Source organism: Mustela erminea, chromosome 2 (assembly GCF_009829155.1).
Source record: "Mustela erminea isolate mMusErm1 chromosome 2, mMusErm1.Pri, whole genome shotgun sequence".
NCBI classification, from domain to species: Eukaryota; Metazoa; Chordata; class Mammalia; order Carnivora; family Mustelidae; genus Mustela; species Mustela erminea.
This window is the reverse complement of record NC_045615.1, coordinates 159,723,163-159,740,502: the sequence shown is the minus strand read 5'-3', so window position 1 is coordinate 159,740,502 and position 17,340 is coordinate 159,723,163. Positions and strand designations below refer to the sequence as shown.

Below are 17,340 nucleotides of genomic sequence, written 5' to 3'. Positions count from 1 at the left end.
CCTGTTCTACCTATCGCCACTTGCACGGTACATCCTCCCACTGCCAAACGCATAAATAATTTCACAGCCTGTAAGGAACAGTCATTAACTGTCACTGGACCTCAACCAAGAAGAAAAAAATCCGACCCTGCTCACTATATATAGCACATGTTCTTGAAGAGGGACGCGGGCACTGGACGCCACACGCTCGAGTCCCTCCTGCTCTGTCCGCCGGGGGCCCCAGACCCTCTGCAAGGAGTCCTGCTTCTCCCAACCCGTCTCCGGCAGCTCGAAGCCTGCGTGGAGCTCTCCTGCTAAGGAAACAAGTTTCAGGCTTTGCTGCGGCCCTCAAACCATCGAGACACTTCCCCGGCAGAGTTCAAGTAATTGCTTCACTTCTGTTTTAAAAACAAGCTGATTTTCTACAAAAAAGCACTTTACTTATTCAAATGTTAAAGCATATAAAAAGACATACCAAAAAAAAAAAAAAGTTAGTGGTTTCTTTATTCAAATACTGGAAAAATAAATGAATTATTTTCAATGGAAATCAGATCGCAAAGTGGCAGGTCTCGGCCCAGGAACATGTTTATGTGGCCCACACAGTATTTTAAAAATAGTTGACTTAACTGCCAGCATTTCCGGATGGGCAAATCTCTCCTCAAACTCCAAATGTCCATTCCATGTTCTCCTGAAAAAGTGAAAACTCTGGCACCCCTGAGGTCTTCATGTTGCCAGGCAGAGCTAAAAGGTGGCACATGCTGTCCCACTCACGCCAGTCCGACCAGAGAATCAGAGTGCCCTTCTCGGTACTTTCTTCCCCATCCAATAAATGAGCCAAATAATGAAGCTCACCCTGGTCAAAGATGCTTTTTGTTATTTCTCTCCCTCTGTACTTCGGCTCTCCAGAGCCAAACTAAGGCCTATCAAAGCTGTGATAAGGCATTGATCATTAACTATTTTAAAGAGAAAAAATAATAAGGTAAACTTCTATTTCTTATTAAATGTAATGGCTAGATCAAATTTAGCATTTTTCTAACTGTGATAAAGTATAAGCATTAATTGATACCTAGATTACATGAATTTAGTTTCTTTCTCAAGATGTGTTATTATTGCTGGATTTAAATTTGAATTTTTTCAAATCTATAAACTTAATGTAATAAAAAAAAAAAACCCTGCTACTCATACTAATATTTTACCCTCTTTGCTGAAAATAGGTCCTGTATTTTCCTAATCAGGTCACAGTCATTTGACAAGCCTTGATAGTTCGTCTTTACCCTTCATGAAAAGGACAGGGCGTGTGATTTGACAAAACACATCTCCCTAAATCTTGTTCTTCGCCCTAATGTGGATTCAAATATTTCTTGTCAACTGGAAATAAGAAAGCTCATTTCACAGGAGGATTATTTGCAAGAAATGGCACAAATCCTGAGTCGCAGCACCATTAACCCGTGGGGTATTAACCAACTACTCACTATCTCTAGGAACCACGCAGCAACAGTAAATCCTACTGAGCTGCCTGTAGATGATGAGATTAGACAGAGCTCTTCCCTCTCTCCCAGGACTGTGGTTCACAAAAGTCCAAGGGGACACAAAGGGCAGACCTGACCATGGAAAAGGAACGGCATCCTGTTGCAACAGGCAGCTTGCGTTGTTCAGAATGTTACAGAAATTTTTAATAGCTCTTATTCTAAAGCATATCATCTTTTTCCATCAATAAAACAGCTGAGCCAAGGCCTGGGAGCATTTCTGATGATCCAAGAACCTTTTACCATCACAAATTCATTCCCCTTAAATCCTGAGATCCTAAGTAGAGCTCCAAATTTAGAATATACATATTCTGCAGTCTATCATAAGGAAGAAAATCATTATTAGACCTTAATCCAACTATAAAGGCACAGCACCAATTCTTGCCTTATGTTGTGAAGTAAAGATGCACTTTTAAATATCACCGATGCAAGCATTATTTCCTGCAATGTGTGTACATGACCAAAATGGGTTTGCTACAAGGTAGGTTTCTTTTATAAACAGAAATACAGAAAGTAAACAGGCATTTCCTATAAAAATGGACCCTAGTAATGGGCATAAATTCTCAAAAGAGAAAATTTTACGTTAACTGTAAAAAACATTTCTTTCCAACAAGAGTATCTGCAATACCCCAAACAGACTTAGAAAAACAAAAGGTCTGCTCTAAAAGAGGTCCTTGGAGTCTGCCATTTTACAAAATAGTAGGAGAGACTTAGTTCCGCAGACTGTAACTCAGCCGGTCAGCAGACGTGGCCAGTGTGGCAGGACGAAGTGCGGGGCCACTCAAAGGGAGCTCAACACAAGCTACTACTCTCTGGAATGAAGCATTCTGAGGGGACTGGGCTAAAACCAATAATGAACCTCAGTTTGCTTCCACCTTTAACGACCCTGTGACCCCAGAGCACTGCTGGTATTCTGTTACGCTCAACGATAAATACTGCATACGAACGTCTGAACTACCCATGAACCCGAACTTCAGTGACAGCACATGTAAGGGAGCCTGGTGCAGTAACTGGTCCATCCATGGGCTTAGCATTTCATGATGACGACGATTACCATGACGGGGAGAACATATCTCAAACACAGAACATCACTCACCTGTACACTCATTACCCATCTTTGTCAAACCACAACTTTTACCATCCATACACCTGGAGGCTTTGTTTTTTGTTTTGTTGGGTTTTCTGTTTGTTTGTTTTTATAATCACAAAGTCACTTGAAGATCCCTGAATACCTCTTCCTGATGCCTTGCTCCGTCTAACCCCCAGGTCACCAGCTTAGCTCTTAAAATGAGATCAGACTGCATCCGGTATTTACTTCAAAATAATTTGAGGGGTTGAGGGGTTCCTGACTGGCTAAATTCATAGAGCATGTGACTCCTGATCTCAGCCCCAAGTTGGGTGTAGAGATTACTTTAAAAATAAAATCTTGGGGCCCCTAGGTGGCTCAGTTTAAGCATCTGCTTTTAGCTAAGGTCATGATCCTGGGTCCTGGGATCGAGTCCCACATCCGGCTCTCTGCTCAGTGGGGAGCCCGCTTCTCTCCCTTTGCTGCTCCCCCTGCTTGTGTTCCCTGGCTCTTGTTGTCAAATAAATAAATAAAATCTTTAAAAAAAAAAAAACCAACAAACTTGGGGGGCTTAAGCGGGGAGAGAAGGGGAAAGAGATGACGTAAGATTGGCCTAGGTGATGGGATAGAAGGGTTCATCATACCTTCCCTCCTGTGTCAAGTTTGGAATTTTCTTTCTTTCTTTTTTTTTTTAAGATTTTTTTTTATTTATTTGACAGAGATAACAAGTAGGCAGAGAAGCAGGCAGAGAGAGAGGGGGAAGCAGGCTCCCCGCTGAGCAGAGATCCCAATGTGGGGCTCAATCCCAGGACCCTGGGAACATGACCTGAGAGCCAAAGGCAGAGGCCTTAACCCACTGAGCCACACAGGCGCCCCACTTTGGAATTTTCTTACTAAAATAGTTTTCTAAAAAATGAGAAGCAAGTATCAGATTATACATACTTCTAGACCGTAACTCCTAAAGCTCACTATCCCATGTGGTCACCACTAGCTACATGTGGCTATTTAAACACATTAATTATAATTAAACAAGATTAAAAAAAATTAATTCTCTAGTTGCACAAGCCCCATTTCATGTATTTAGTGGTCACATACAGCTGGTGGCTACCACAGTGGACAATGCAGTAACAGAATATTTCCATCATCTCAGGAAGTTCTGACAGCATTTATTCTGCAGACTACTGTGCTATCTCCTCTTGGAAAGAAGGTATAAACAACAGTTAGAAAACCTGACCTTAAGATCGTTACTGTTTATCCTGGGCAAGTGTGAGTCCTGATCCATCAAATGGGAGCTGAAGGGATGGGTTCAAGATCAGTATCTAATCAAACTACCTCACAAGAAAATCGTGAAGATCAGTGCTGACCACTGAAACGTAATCACCAGGGAAATGGGTGGAACTGCACAACTTCAATTAAGACACCTGTGCAGTGGGTGCTAGGAGTTTGGGGGCAAAGCCAATGTGAAAATTAGCAGCAACATTCCAAATGTATACTTAAAGACCAAAAGAAAGAAAGAAAGAAAGAAACTAATTCCAGTTTTTGTCTGAGAAATGGAGAAATCAAACATTCCGGGATGCAATTTTTTACGTTTTCTCCTCTTATTCCCTTTATCTGGAATTCAAACAAACAAACAAACAAACACCTAAGGACTAGAGAAGGCATTGAAAACAAGGAGGTATTATAAACAATCACAGCTTTGCAACAGAAGGAGGTACAGTCCTACATTGTTCACCCCTACAAAAAGTCAGACCAAACTTCAGAGTGAGAGCAAAGGTAACAGATTTTGAGAAAATTGAACAAGGAATTTTTTTGACTTGTGGTGTTTCCAACCATGTCTCCTACATTATTAGAAAATGACTTTGGGATGGGCACACGGTGAAGATGATGTGAACAACTCTAATGAGTTGGAATAATTCTCCAGCAGATACTTAAGTTAATCTGGGCCCTTAGAATTGCTCAACATTATTAATTCACTGAAAGTTGCTTCAAAAAATTTTTACCTCATTTTCCCCAATCTATGCAGTGTAAGCTACATTATTTCTCTCTTTCAAAAAAGAGTTTTAAGCTTTGGCCCAAATTCACAGTTCATGTATCAAAAACGTTATCTCCCCCATAGACTCTGTATCTAGTTTCTAGATTACAAAATATGTAATTGACTTGAAATGGGTACATTAAAGAAGTTACAGAACAAAGCACACAACAAAGTAGCGCTATACACTCAGAGACAAGCACTTCCATCCAGAGAGTTTCGGTTCCACTCCAAGGAAGCAGAAATGAAAGTTACAGAAAAGATGAGATGACATACCCAGTTTTTTTCTTTTCTGCGCCTAGCATCTGACAACAGTTTGAAGTCTTCCCTCCAATAAACAGTAAGACCCTGATTTAAAAAGGTCAAGTTTGTTCTCAGCATGTTTTTTTAATGTCCAGAGTAATCTGATATGTTACAAAGTAACATTCATGCTCCCTTATTTGCATAAGGTAAGAGCCCCAAACCAGGAAACAGAGCGTTTTCATCAAAAGGCAGGGTCCTGAGACAAGGGCTTACAAGCATGCACGCAGCTATTTGAGAAAGTGATCCAAAGGGACAGCAGCGGGGACTGGGAAGGATACAACAGGGAAGGAGGCATAGCCACCCTAAAGGTGTATACACAGAGCTCATCACCCCTGGAACTGGAGCTATTTATTTTAAAGAGGAGCTGCAAGAGAGTGGGGCTGGTGTGGAGACTCCAGAACACTATTAAGGGTGACACAAGTGTTTCAGGGCAGCAGTGCCACAGGAGTTCCGAGAGGGGCCAATTACTGAGACCTCGGACTCGGAGGTCTTCAAGGAGACCTTCAATTCTTCAAGGAGAGGGTGCACTGGATCCGTGCCTCCAAGGTGTGCTCTGACTAGAAAAAGGGAGGACTGCATTTCAGGGGGGTGAGAGGAGAAAGGGCAAATGTTCACTCCCTGCTGGGGTGGGATGGGCTGGCAGTTCCGCTTGGAGCCCAGTCTTTGGTGTAAAGTCACTATTATTTCCAGAGTCATTTCCTTTTTATTGAGGATGAATGTTTCATGCATCACTGCAAACATTCTGAGTGTCTTAACTTGTTAAGTCCTATAAATGTTTGAGGAAGGTACTATTATGATCTTGCAGCTGATGAAAGTGAGGTACACAAGGTAAGTAAGTAACTTGCCTAAGGTCACACAGGCAGTTAAATGGCAGAGCTGATACCCTAGAACCCGCGCCGTCTGGCCCCAGAGCCCATGTTCTTAACCAAACTGTGATATAGTACTACTGCCTCTTAGCGAGCAGAACAAAGCAAGGAAAAGAAGGTGCCATCCCAAGGCATCTGCATTTAGGGACAGATGGGCTGGGAAAGCACAGATTTGGAAGCATCCCAAGGGAAATCATTCTGTCAAGCAGCTCTAAGTCCTAATGGCCTCAAAACCATTTCCCAGAGAGTACAGTCCCAGAGCCGGGGCCACCACGGAACAGCACAGAAGGTCTTTCAGAAGGTCGCTGCCCTTCCCTTCCTTAGTGAAGATGCTACTGGAAGCTCACTGTGCGGAACAATAGGAATGATCACATCCTCCGCCTTCGGCTCAGCCTGGCTGCTGAACACACACACATACTCTATCTCATCATCTGACCACGTCCAACTGGGGTCAGGGAAGGACAAAGGGAGTGAGAAAAATCATTATGGAACGGCAACAATATGAAAAAATAATAAAGACGCTTGGCTCTACAGTAGATGCCCTGACTAGGACAGTACAGTGAAGTCTTAGGACACAAAATGTTTCCTGCCCTCTCTAGAAGACGATTTATTCCCCATCCATGGTCTGGTCAAGCATGACCAAGTGACCAGCATGGCCACTCTTTGCAGAAGGACTGTCCATCTCATCTTGCTGAACTCAGGAATGACCATTTTTAGGCCAATGAAGTCTGTGTAGAAGTGATATATGCAAGAACTTAGTAGTTCAGGGTTCAGTATCCTCTTCCTCTGCCGCCAGAGGACCCAGGGTCAATACGGCCTGGAGATCTGAGACGGTGGAATAAACACTGTGGGTGAAAAATAAGCCTTTGCTCTGTAAGCCACCAAAATCTGGGAGCAACGTGTTACCTGAGCAAAACCTCGTCTGAAAGACTGACACGCATGGTAGCTCTGTATGCGTGCTGGTCCCAGCCTCGGCTCTAAAGGCTAGTCCTCCCAGCAACTGGCGGCACCACATCGCATCTGGGAAATGTGGGCTTCTTTGTCCTCAGTTTTCCTGTCTATATTACTTCTTGGGAATTTTACTAAGGCTAAAGTGAGATAAATATCTTGACGATAATTTAAATAGAAATTTAAAAATCAAGATTCCAAGGCGGCTTTCTGTGCACAGAGGTTTGGGGGTTTTTCTAACTGAACTATAGTGGACCTGCAATGCTACATTAGTTTCAGGTGCACAACACAGTGACTCCGTAACTCCGTGCATTAAGCTATGCTCACCTCGCCAGAGGTGCGTTGCCATCTGTCACCACGCAACACCGTGACAGTATCTCTGACTACATTCCCCCTGCTGCACAGCTCATTCCCGTGACCTCGCTGCTCTTAAATGGTCTGCACCTCTTCAACTCCTTTACCTTTTGCCCATCCCCCACTCCTTCCCCTCTGGCAACCACCAAGTTCTTCTCTGTATTCACAACTCTGGTCTTTTGTTTGTTCATTTGTCTTGTTTTTTAGATTCCACGTAAATGAAACCATTTGGTCTTTGTCTTTCTCCAACTTATTTCACTTAGCATAATACATTCTAGGTCCATCTATATTGTCACTAATAGTAAGATCTCACTCTTTTTTATGGCTGAAATGGCTGAAATATATATATGTGTGTGCGTCTGTGTATGTATATGTATGTGTGATACACACACACATGCATATGCCGCATATCCTTTACCTATCCATTTACCAGTGGACACTTGGGTTGTTTCCATACCTTGGCTACTGCAAATAATGCATGCTGCAATAAACGTAAAGGTAGATGTATCTTTTCAAATTACTGTATTTGTTTTCTCTGGGTAGATACCCAGTGGTGGAATTACTAGATCATATAGTGTTTCTATTTTTAACTCTTTGAGGGACATCCATACTGTTTTCCATAGTTGCACCAATTTACATTCCTGCCAACAGTGCACAAAGGTTCCTTTTTCTCCACATCCTCGCCAGCACTTGTTATTTCTTGCTCCAATCCTAGCCATTTGGAGAGTGGTAAAGTATACTTCATTGTGGTTTCGATTTGCATTTCCTTATGGTTAGTGATGCTGAGTATCTTTTAATGTGTCTGTGGGCCATCTGCAGGTCTTCTTTGAAAAGTATCTTTTGAGGTCCTCTGCCTATTTTTTAATTGGGTTTTTGGGGGGTTTTTTGGTTTTGTTTTGTTGTTGAGTTGTGTAAGTTCTTCATATATTTTGGACATTAACCACGTATCAGCTTTTTAATTTACAAGTATCTTCTGACATTCAGTAGGCTGCCTTTTAGTTTTGTTGATGGTTTCCTTTGCTATGCAGAAAATTTTTATTTTGGTGTAGTCCCAACAGTTTACTTTTACTTTTGCTTGCTTTGCCTCAAGAGACCTATCTAAAACGCTGCCGCTAAGGTCAATGTCCAAGAGATTACTGCTTGTTTTCTTTAAAGAGTTTTATGGTTCAGGTCTCACATTTAGGTCCTTAATCCATTTTGAATTTTTGTGTGCACAGTGTAAGGAAGTGGTCCAATTTCATTCTTTCGCAAGTAGCTGTCACTATTTATTGAGAAGACTGCCTTTTCCCCATTGTATATTCTTGCCTCCTTTGTCGTAGATTAACCAGCCACACAAGTGTGGGTTTTTTCGGGGTTCTCTCTCCTGTTCCATTGATCTGTGTCAGTACCAGAATGTCTTAATTACCATAACTTTGTAGTGTATCTTGAAATCTGGGATTGTGATACCTCCAGCTTTGTAAGCACAAAGGCTGCCCTGGCTATTCACGGTATTTTTAAATTCCATACAACTTTTAGGATTATTTGTTCTCGGAGTACCTGGGTGGCTTAGTCCTTAAGCGGCTGCCTTCCACTCAGTTCGTGATCGCAGGGTCCTGGGATCAAGCCCCCTGTCGGGCTCCCTGCTCAGTGGGAAGCCGGCTTCTCCCTCTCCCACGCCCCCAGCTGTCTTCCCTCTCACTGTGTCTCTCTCTCTGTCAAATAAATAAACAAAATCTTAAAGAAAAAAAAAAGCAATTTTTGGTTCTAGTTCTGTGAAAACTACTACTGGTATCTTGGTAGGGGCTGCACTGAATCTACACAACAGGCTGCTTCGCGTGGTGTGGATGTTCGGACAATAGTCATTCTTCCCGTCCATGAGCATGGCCTGTATTTCCATTTGTGAGCTCTTCGATTTCTCTCATCTTTTAAAAAAATTAAAAAATCAAGATGGTGGGCAGGTTTTCCATGCACAGAGGGCTTCGGTTAAGCCTCTTTCTTTCAACAGCAGGTCTGAGTAATTTAATGGGCACGCTTAATGAGACCCACAAAATTTATACTGACGTAAAACGATACACAAAGGGATGAAGGGAATGAAAAAGGTGTTAAGTCTTAAGAAAACCCTGGCTTTTAACGGACTTGTTTCCTACTTTCACAGAATCCGAAGGGTTTTTAATTTTCTTTATGAGAACACTGATTGACACCTGCCGTCCAAGGTAGGAGGAGTCCTGCCATTTCCTACCCTTTAGGACTCAGTTGCTTCAATGTTTAAGAAAATAAGAATTTGTAGTTGTACATCGAGGAAGGCCTCAATATAGAAGACCAGAGAGGAAGAGCTATGCTGGGGATGTTGTCACTGGACCCCCTCCTCTCTGGGTGCTTCCTCAGTCTTCACTCCCTCTACTCTTAAGGGCTCAATTTGGTCCTGAAAGGAATCAACTCCACTATCCTTTCTCATTTCCTCTATTCTACTGAACCCTAAAGAATTCATCCTCTACAGACTTTCAAGGTCTTCTACCAACCAATTCCAAGAATCTCGAGATATCCTAAGTTGGGGCACAGGCTGCATAGGATACAAAATATGCTGAAAACCGTGTAGAAAATACACAAGTCTTCAACAACGCACTGCATGATCTGGTCTCCCCACTCCTGCCTAGAGTCCCATCTACGCATTCTCCCTACCCTACCCTGATGTCACAGCCGGATTTCCTGAAGAAGCTCCACCTCCCACCCGAGCTCGGCATGTGCTAGTCCCTCGGGGCGGCACCTTTCCCACCTCGCCTTCCTTACTCATTCTTTTCCTTCCCCGTTCATCCTACCACTTACTCATCCTTCCAAGAAATCTGAAGAGCACGGCAGGGATGGCATCTCGATTCCCAACATCCTAAGGTCAGCACCCACTAAGAGGAACTAGGAGAAACGTATCTGATGAAGCAGATGAATTAGGAAGCTAAGAATAATGGCTAATGTGCTCAGGTTGTTGAGGACTGTTTTGTTTTTTTAAATTTCCAAGCTACCTGTATTATTGTGATTCTACTTCTATAAGAAAAAAATTATGAAATCACAAATTCATCCCGAAGTAATTGTTACTTATCAAAACAAACAGGTACACTTTATTTTTTTGCAGACAGAATTCCCTTAGAATACTCACTCGAGAATGCAGTTCGACATCACTTACAATTTTTTCAACATTCCCAGAGGCTGAGCGTCACGGGCACATGCATGCAACTACCCCTACAGAATGTCTTTACTTCACAAGTAGCTTTCAGCTGAAGCTATGAAGGTCAGTTACCAAAACCAAATTTGTTCTTAACAAGTAGCATTTTTACATCCATTCAATCGAAGAGTCTTTTACAGCTTTCGGGGCCTATTCATTTGCAGGGAGTAGAAGCTGTAACTGGGTTCTGCGTGTCACCCATGTACATGGGATGTCCCTCTTCACACGCGTCCAACTTCTTCAGGATAAAAGGTACGGCTCACAGCAGGGCCACCCGGAGGAGGAAGCTCGCTGGGCGGAGAGCGCATTCCTCACGCAGCTGCCCGTTCATGTCAGGGTCCAGCTTCAGCACAAGAGCCTTTGCTGCAAACATCTCCGCTTTGCTTCTCCAGCCTCCAGCCTCCAGCTGCCAGCTCTGCTCTTCTCAGAGGCCTACACCTTATGTTATATATATTTTTATCACAGCTTTTAAAATGCAGGAAAAAAAAAAGGAGTGGGGCACGAACAAAGCTTCTTCTTGTTGGGGACCGAAGACATGCTTTTTGGAGCATGAAGCCTCTCCAACCTCTTCGCCTCAGCCTGCCGCCTCCCTCAGCACAGCACCCTCAGTCCCACATGGGCACAGTTCGGCAGGTGGACAGGACGCATCCACATAGGCCAGCTCCCTCAACTCTTTGATTTGAACAAGGCACTCACGCTCACTGGCACAGATCCTAAGAAAAACGGTTCGAATGCCTTGGGGTTCCAGTCACATGACAGTACAGACTCCTGATTTCTACCTCAGACCAGGCCTATGATGATGCAAATTTGACTTCCCATCATTCAGGCTAAAAGGAAGCCTGTCTCCATCACCACAGCCCAAGTTGTCTGTCTGTTTTACACTGGTTGCGTTGATGGGCTGTCAGCAGGTCTGTGTGGGTCAGGGGTGGTACTGTTTAGTTGAAGAGAGTTTCCTATCAATCTGGGTTTTAAAAACAGCAACAACAACAAAGGGGGTATCAATTAAATCGTAAAGTAGGTCTAGTGGGGGAACAGGACAGAAGCTTTAGATCTTCTGGGTCTTTGCTTAAATAATGGTTCTGCTTCACTGACCCCCGTTGAGACAGGTCTAACTAGTACTATGAAAGAGAATTTTCAATAAATTATAAAATCCAGCAACAGCCCCTACCCACCCCACCCCCAATCAAGTTTAAGGTCCTATAAGGAGAAACACAGGCATAGAAAGCTCTGACTGTAGCTTGCCCCACAGAGACTATAAACCCAAAGATCATTATCAGCTGTGGCATCGGTGGCTATAAACACTGGTCTTCGAAGTAGGACATCCAAATCATTCATTCCTTTGTCTGGACACAGACACGGCGTGGCCCCTTTGAAAGCACTAAGCATCTGTTTCCTACATTGTATGAGTGTCCAAACACACAGGGTCTACCAGGCACACAGTTTGGTTTCTAAGTGGCAGTTTATATGAGACAGGTTATGCTTACCTGTGTAAATCTCACACAGTCGATGAAAATACACTAACAATCTAGGAGCTCTTATATCAGGATGGTGGAAATGGGTAGTTTCATTCTTTTAATCATTTGCATGGGTCTATTTTTCATTGTCTAAACATATCATTTTTTAAAAAAGATTTTATTTATTTACTTGACAAGAGATCACAAGCCGGCAGAGAGGCAGGCAGAAAGAGGGGTGAAGCAGGCTCCCTGCTGAGCAGAGAGCCCCATGTGGGGCTTGATCCCAGGACCCTGAGATCATGACCTGAGCCAAAGGCAGGGGCTTAACCCACGGAGCCACCCAGGCGCCCCTAAACATATCATTTTTAAAGAAGGGTTTTTTGTTGTTGTTGTTGTTGTTTTGTTTTGCTTTGTTTTTGACAGAGATCACAAGTAGGCAGAGAGGCAGGCAGAGAGAGGGGGGAAGCATGCTTCCTGCTGAGCTGACAGCCCGAAGTGGGACTCATTCCCAGGACCCTGAGATCATGACCTGAGCCGAAGGCAGAGGCTTTAACCCACTGAGCCACCCAGGCGCCCCTTTTAAAGAAAGTATTTTAAAAGATTAAAAAAACTACAGCTTTTAAAATGTTTAAGGAAAGATCACTGTACATCAAGCACTTCCTCCATTCCTTAATAACTGCTTATACAGACTCAATGTGTATCATTTGTAACATTTACTAAAGAGTTTTAATTTTTAAAAATGTCTCCCTAGATGACAGCCTCCCCTCTGGACATTTCTCAGCTAGATTCATCTTTCTCCAGGTAGAAAAGAGCCCGAGCCCTCCACATGGGGGGCTACAACCTCAAGATGTAATTGGCAATTTTATAACAAGGGAAAATAACATTTCCTGGTCAGTCCCCACCCTCCTGCTGAAAACAGACTGTATCTTCAGGAACTGTCCATGATTCCCGGACGAGATCTTTACCTGCATTTTAGCTGTTGACTCAGCAAGAGGCACATAATTTCCTTTCTCCCTAAATGGCTTCCATACTCCACTGAAGTTCATCACTTTAATACACGTAGATACTAAATCTCTCAGAAAGTAAAAGCTCTGGGTAAAAAGAGAATTTCTCTCTTGTCCACTCCTGTAACCCTGGCTCCTGGTACAGTACCTGGCATGCAGGAGGAGCTCAATTAATAGTTTTACATCAGTGAATGAATGAACTTGGCTTTCCTTTTTTTTTTTTTTTTTTTTTTTTGAGGGGCTTTCCATTTCTTTTGGCTCAACAAATAAAAGAACAATTGAACATATTTCTTGAAGGATATCATGGAAACACTCCACCACCAGAAAAGTTTAAATACATACCTTCTATTAGGGATAAAGTAAGAAATTTTTCTCCATTTAAAAAGGGTGAACCGAATAACCTCTTTTTTTTTTTCAAGATTGTATTTATTTGACAGAGAGAGAGAGAGAGATCACAAGTAGGCAGAGAGGCAGGCAAAGAGGGGAAAGCAGGCTCCCCACTGAGCAGAGAGCCGGATGCAGGGCTTGATCCCAGGACCCTGAGATCATGATCTGAGCTGAAGGCAGAGGCTTAACCCACTGAGCCACCCAGGCGCCCCCCGAATAACCTCTAAAGGTTCCTTTCACCTCCTAGACTCTGTAACTTGAACATCACACCTTGAGAGAGACTGGATCGGCTACATAAAGCCTGATTCCCAGGTACAGTAAATTACCATGCTCTGTTTAAAATAAAGGTAATAGCTGCCCTGGGACTTGGGTGCAAAAATACTAACTCATCCAAAATGTGGACACATCCCTCGGGGAGAAATGCTCTTGCTGTTCATGAGTTACATCCTGGGGACAGCAGATGTGCTTCAGGGTCGCCTGAGAGCCAAGTACCAAGAGCATCCACGAGAAAATGGAGAAGCTATGGGTGGAGATTAGAACAGAAATAAACAGTATCACACCAAACTGAAGCCTCTGTGTTTTCCAGCCAACAAACCCACTTAAGAAACATCTGAATTGAGCCTTAAGGTTTAAATGGTTATAACTGAATATAACCACTTCATAAGACAGAAAATACTGCATCTGGCATATAAGAACTTTTCTCTAGTAAAATCTTTTACCTAAAAGGTCACACTAAGATGTTCAAGTTCAAGAAAACCTAAATTGAGAGCAAATTAATCAAATTGAACCTTCCTGCAATCTGGATGGGAGAGGCAGTTTGCAGGGCAAGGAAGTTGTTCATAAACAACTTCAAGGGGGAAAAAAGGCTAATTCTAAAGGAGTAACTAGGGAAACTCCAAACCAATTTTAGAGTGATTCTCTTCTCTCAACACACCCTTCCATTTGTTCAAATCGGGGAACAGATAAAGGATGGGAGGGGCAGGGAATTCTAGGATGAAGGATGTAGTGTTGATCCTTGCAACTGGGTTTGGAGAAATATTCTGCGTTCATCCGGGCTGTCTTGAAGACATACTAAAGGCACTTAAGACAAGAACTGAATGAACAAAGTGAAACAATTCAACAATTCCTTGGAAATGTATGAAAAGACTTTTCAGCTCTGTAGAGTCAATCGATCACTCATACCACAACTTGGTCCAAAAAAAGTCTTGTTTTTTTGTTTGTTTAAAGATTTTATTTATTTATTTGACAGACAGAGATCACAAGTAGGCAGAGAGGCAGGCAGAGAGAGAGGGGAAGCAGGCTCCCTGCTTAGCAGAGAACCCAATGTGGGACTCGATCCCAGGACCCTGAGATCATGACCTGAGCTGAAGGCAGAGGCTTAACCCACTGAGCCACCCAGGCGCCCAAGTCTTCTGTTTTTAAACTGTAATTTAATCTTAATTCCAGTGACAACAGGGAATGTGCAGAGAAAGCAGTTACCTCCTCTGTACATATACACTTTTTAAAAAAAATCTCCCCTATTATTTGAGTGAGAGAGGCCTTTCACAAGAATTCTGTGGGATTAAGCTCACATCTGGCTGGCAGACCTGGTGCTGGATATGATTATGGCCACACAACTCAATCTTAAATCCACACACTGTTCCCATTTAACTGACATATATGAACTAACTAATTTATAGAAAATGTGCAGCAAATTATTTCTTCCACCTCCCACAAACCTCAAGAATGCACCAGCAAAAGGTGTTAGGGAACACTACCCCCCACCTCGCAAATCTGCATTCCCAGACGCTCTCCAATGATCTCAAGTAGATATTGTTATTTTAGTTATTGGAAACTGTGCCCTGGAAGTAAGTATAGTGTGGAGACCGGGGAGAGGGGTGGGAATAATTCAGTCAGATAAACTTGGCCTTTCTGGACCTCAATTTCCTCGCCCGCAAAAATAAAGAGATCAGCACAGTCTGTAAATTCCGTCAGGAACGATCCACGACCACTATGAAGAGCACAACTTGTGCGCAGGAGGAAACCTAAATTCTCAAGCGTGGGTCACTGAATGTGCGAGTACAAAACGCCGGAAAGACCCACAGTTACGCTTCGGGGAACGTCTTCGAAAACACCCCGGCAGCGGCAGCGGAGCCGCCCACCCGCGTTGGAACGCGCGCACCGGGTCCCCGCGAACGTCCCCGGGCGGGGGCGACAAAAAGCGCCACATGTGAGACGACTCGGGAGCCGAGGCCCTCCTGGGGCTTCAGAGCCCCCAGGATCCCTGCGCGACTTCCGCGCGTCACCACGAGGCCCCTCAAGCCACCACCTGCGGCCACACACTTGTGGCAAGAGACGAGAAGCGGGAAACACCTCGCTCGAGGCGCTCCCGACACCAGCGGGAGAAAGTGGACTCTGAACACGACAAAGAAATGGGTGAAGAGAGGGGACTCCGCCGTCCCCACCCCGCTCGGCTCCTCTCAACGAAAAGGACCGGCCGCCGCCGCCCCTTCCCCCTCCCTGCCTCGGGGACCGGACGCGGAGCCGGGGCTGAGCCCGCACCCGCCAAGCCCGGCTCCGAGTCGCCACGGAGTTGCGCAGCCCAGCCGCGGGGACTGGCGGCGGGAGCGTCCCCTCGGTCCCTACGGCGCTGCGAGCCTCGGGGCACCGGCGCCCCACGCGCCCGCCCTGCCGGCGCCCCACGCGCCCGCCTCCTCGCTCCGCCGCCCCCGGGCTCCCACCCGGCCGACAAGGGCGCCTTGTGCAAACTTTGTGTGCGCGCCCGGGGCTTTTGTCCACATCCTGGGCAGGGCCGGGGCGGCCGGGTGGGTGCCTGGGGGGCCCGAGGCCTCACCACGCACCGGGGAAGCCACCGCGGAAATCCCACCCTTTTCTCTCGGAGCCGCTTCCAGCGCCGCGTGACAGCGCGCCCGGGCGAGCCGCTCCCGGGACCGGCGGCCCCTCGGCGCGGGAGCCCGGAGGAAACCGCGTCTCGGCGCGCGTCTCGCCGGTCACGAGAGAAAAGGTGCGCGCGGAGCGGGAGGCAGGAGCAGCGCGGCCCCGGGGAGCCCTCCGAAGGGAGGCGGGGAAGGGGAAGGGGTCCTTCCTCCCGCTCGGCTCCGGACCCGGGCGCGCCGGGCGGCACGCGGTGGCACCGCGGAGGAGACCCCGCCGGGCCCCTGCCCTCCGCCCCGCTCCCGACCCGCGCGCGGTCCCGCGCACACGCCCACAGCCGCCGCCGCCGCCGCCGCCGCCGCCCGGAGCCCCCGCCCCGGCCCCCTACTCCCCGCCCGCGCCCGCCCGAACGCGGGGACCACCCGGCGCCGGAGGGGCCGCGGGCACGGGGAGCGCGGCCCCAGCACTCACAGACGGTCTCCCCACGGCCACGGCCATCGCGGCGGCGGCTCCGGCTCCGGCTGCGCCCGGTGCTCCCCGCCGACGCCGGCTGCTGCTGCTCGGGCTCCGGCCGCGCCCTCCCCCGCGCCTCGCTCGCGGCTGCGCTCTGGCTGCTCCGGCTCCCGCTCGCCGCGGCCGCTCTGCTCCCCCCGCCGCCGCCCCGCCCGCTTTATGGGAGCAACATGGCCACCCGCCCGGAAGGGACCATCTGCCTCCCGCGGCAGGGGTGCGAGTGCGCGCGCCGGGCTGAGGGACGGAGGGCGACGCGCGGGCCCGCCGCTGGGGTCCGCCGCCTCCGGCCGCTGGACTCGCCCCTCGCCAAAGCCGGGGGGCCCCGGACCGCCGTCCGCGCTGCCGCCGACCCTCCCCCAGCCCGGACTCCGGCCGCCACCCCCGGGCCACCACGTGCCGGAGTCCGAGTGAAATCCCGGGCGCGGAGGTCCCAGCCCGGGTCCCGCCACGCGCTTCCCGCCGCGGACGGCTGGAGAGGCTGCGAGAGGGGAAGGGGCCGCGGGGCGCGGCAGGGCCGCGGGGACATCCCCTCGCGTAAAGCTGGCCCCGGGCTTCACCGGAGGAGCCGGTTTGGAAGGCGGCGGCCCCCGGGGAGGGGGGGGGACGGAGGCGGGGCTGGGCACCCCCAGGGGGCAAGCGCGGCCTCCACTGTTCTCTCGCGGGGCGAGGCCGCCGGGCGGGCGGCTGCCAGCTGTCGCCGAGGCGTGCCGGCGGGCGGGGGGTCGCGAGGCAGAGGCCGATCGCGGCCGGCCCGAGAGCGAGGAAAGGCCGCCCCGCGCCGCTGTCGGCCGCCGGGAGCGCGGGGCCGCGGCCTGCGCGGCAGCGAGAGCTCGCGGGTCGCACG

At 47.4% G+C, this 17,340-nt stretch overlaps 1 protein-coding gene across 5 annotated transcripts in view; it reads right to left on the bottom strand.

The window, feature by feature from the left end:
• Positions 1–16,551, bottom strand: part of SEPTIN11 (septin 11) — an 88,310-nt gene extending 71,759 nt beyond the window's left edge. For all 5 annotated transcript variants that reach the window (XR_004283507.1, XM_032334662.1, XM_032334661.1 and 2 more), the window contains exon 1: positions 16,455–16,551. Coding sequence is in view for 4 of the 5 variants with exons in the window: in XM_032334662.1 (XP_032190553.1) it covers positions 16,455–16,481 (27 nt within the window). In the remaining variant the exon portion in view is untranslated. The remainder of the gene's footprint in view (positions 1–16,454) is intronic.
• Between the last annotated feature and the right edge of the window lie 789 nt (positions 16,552–17,340).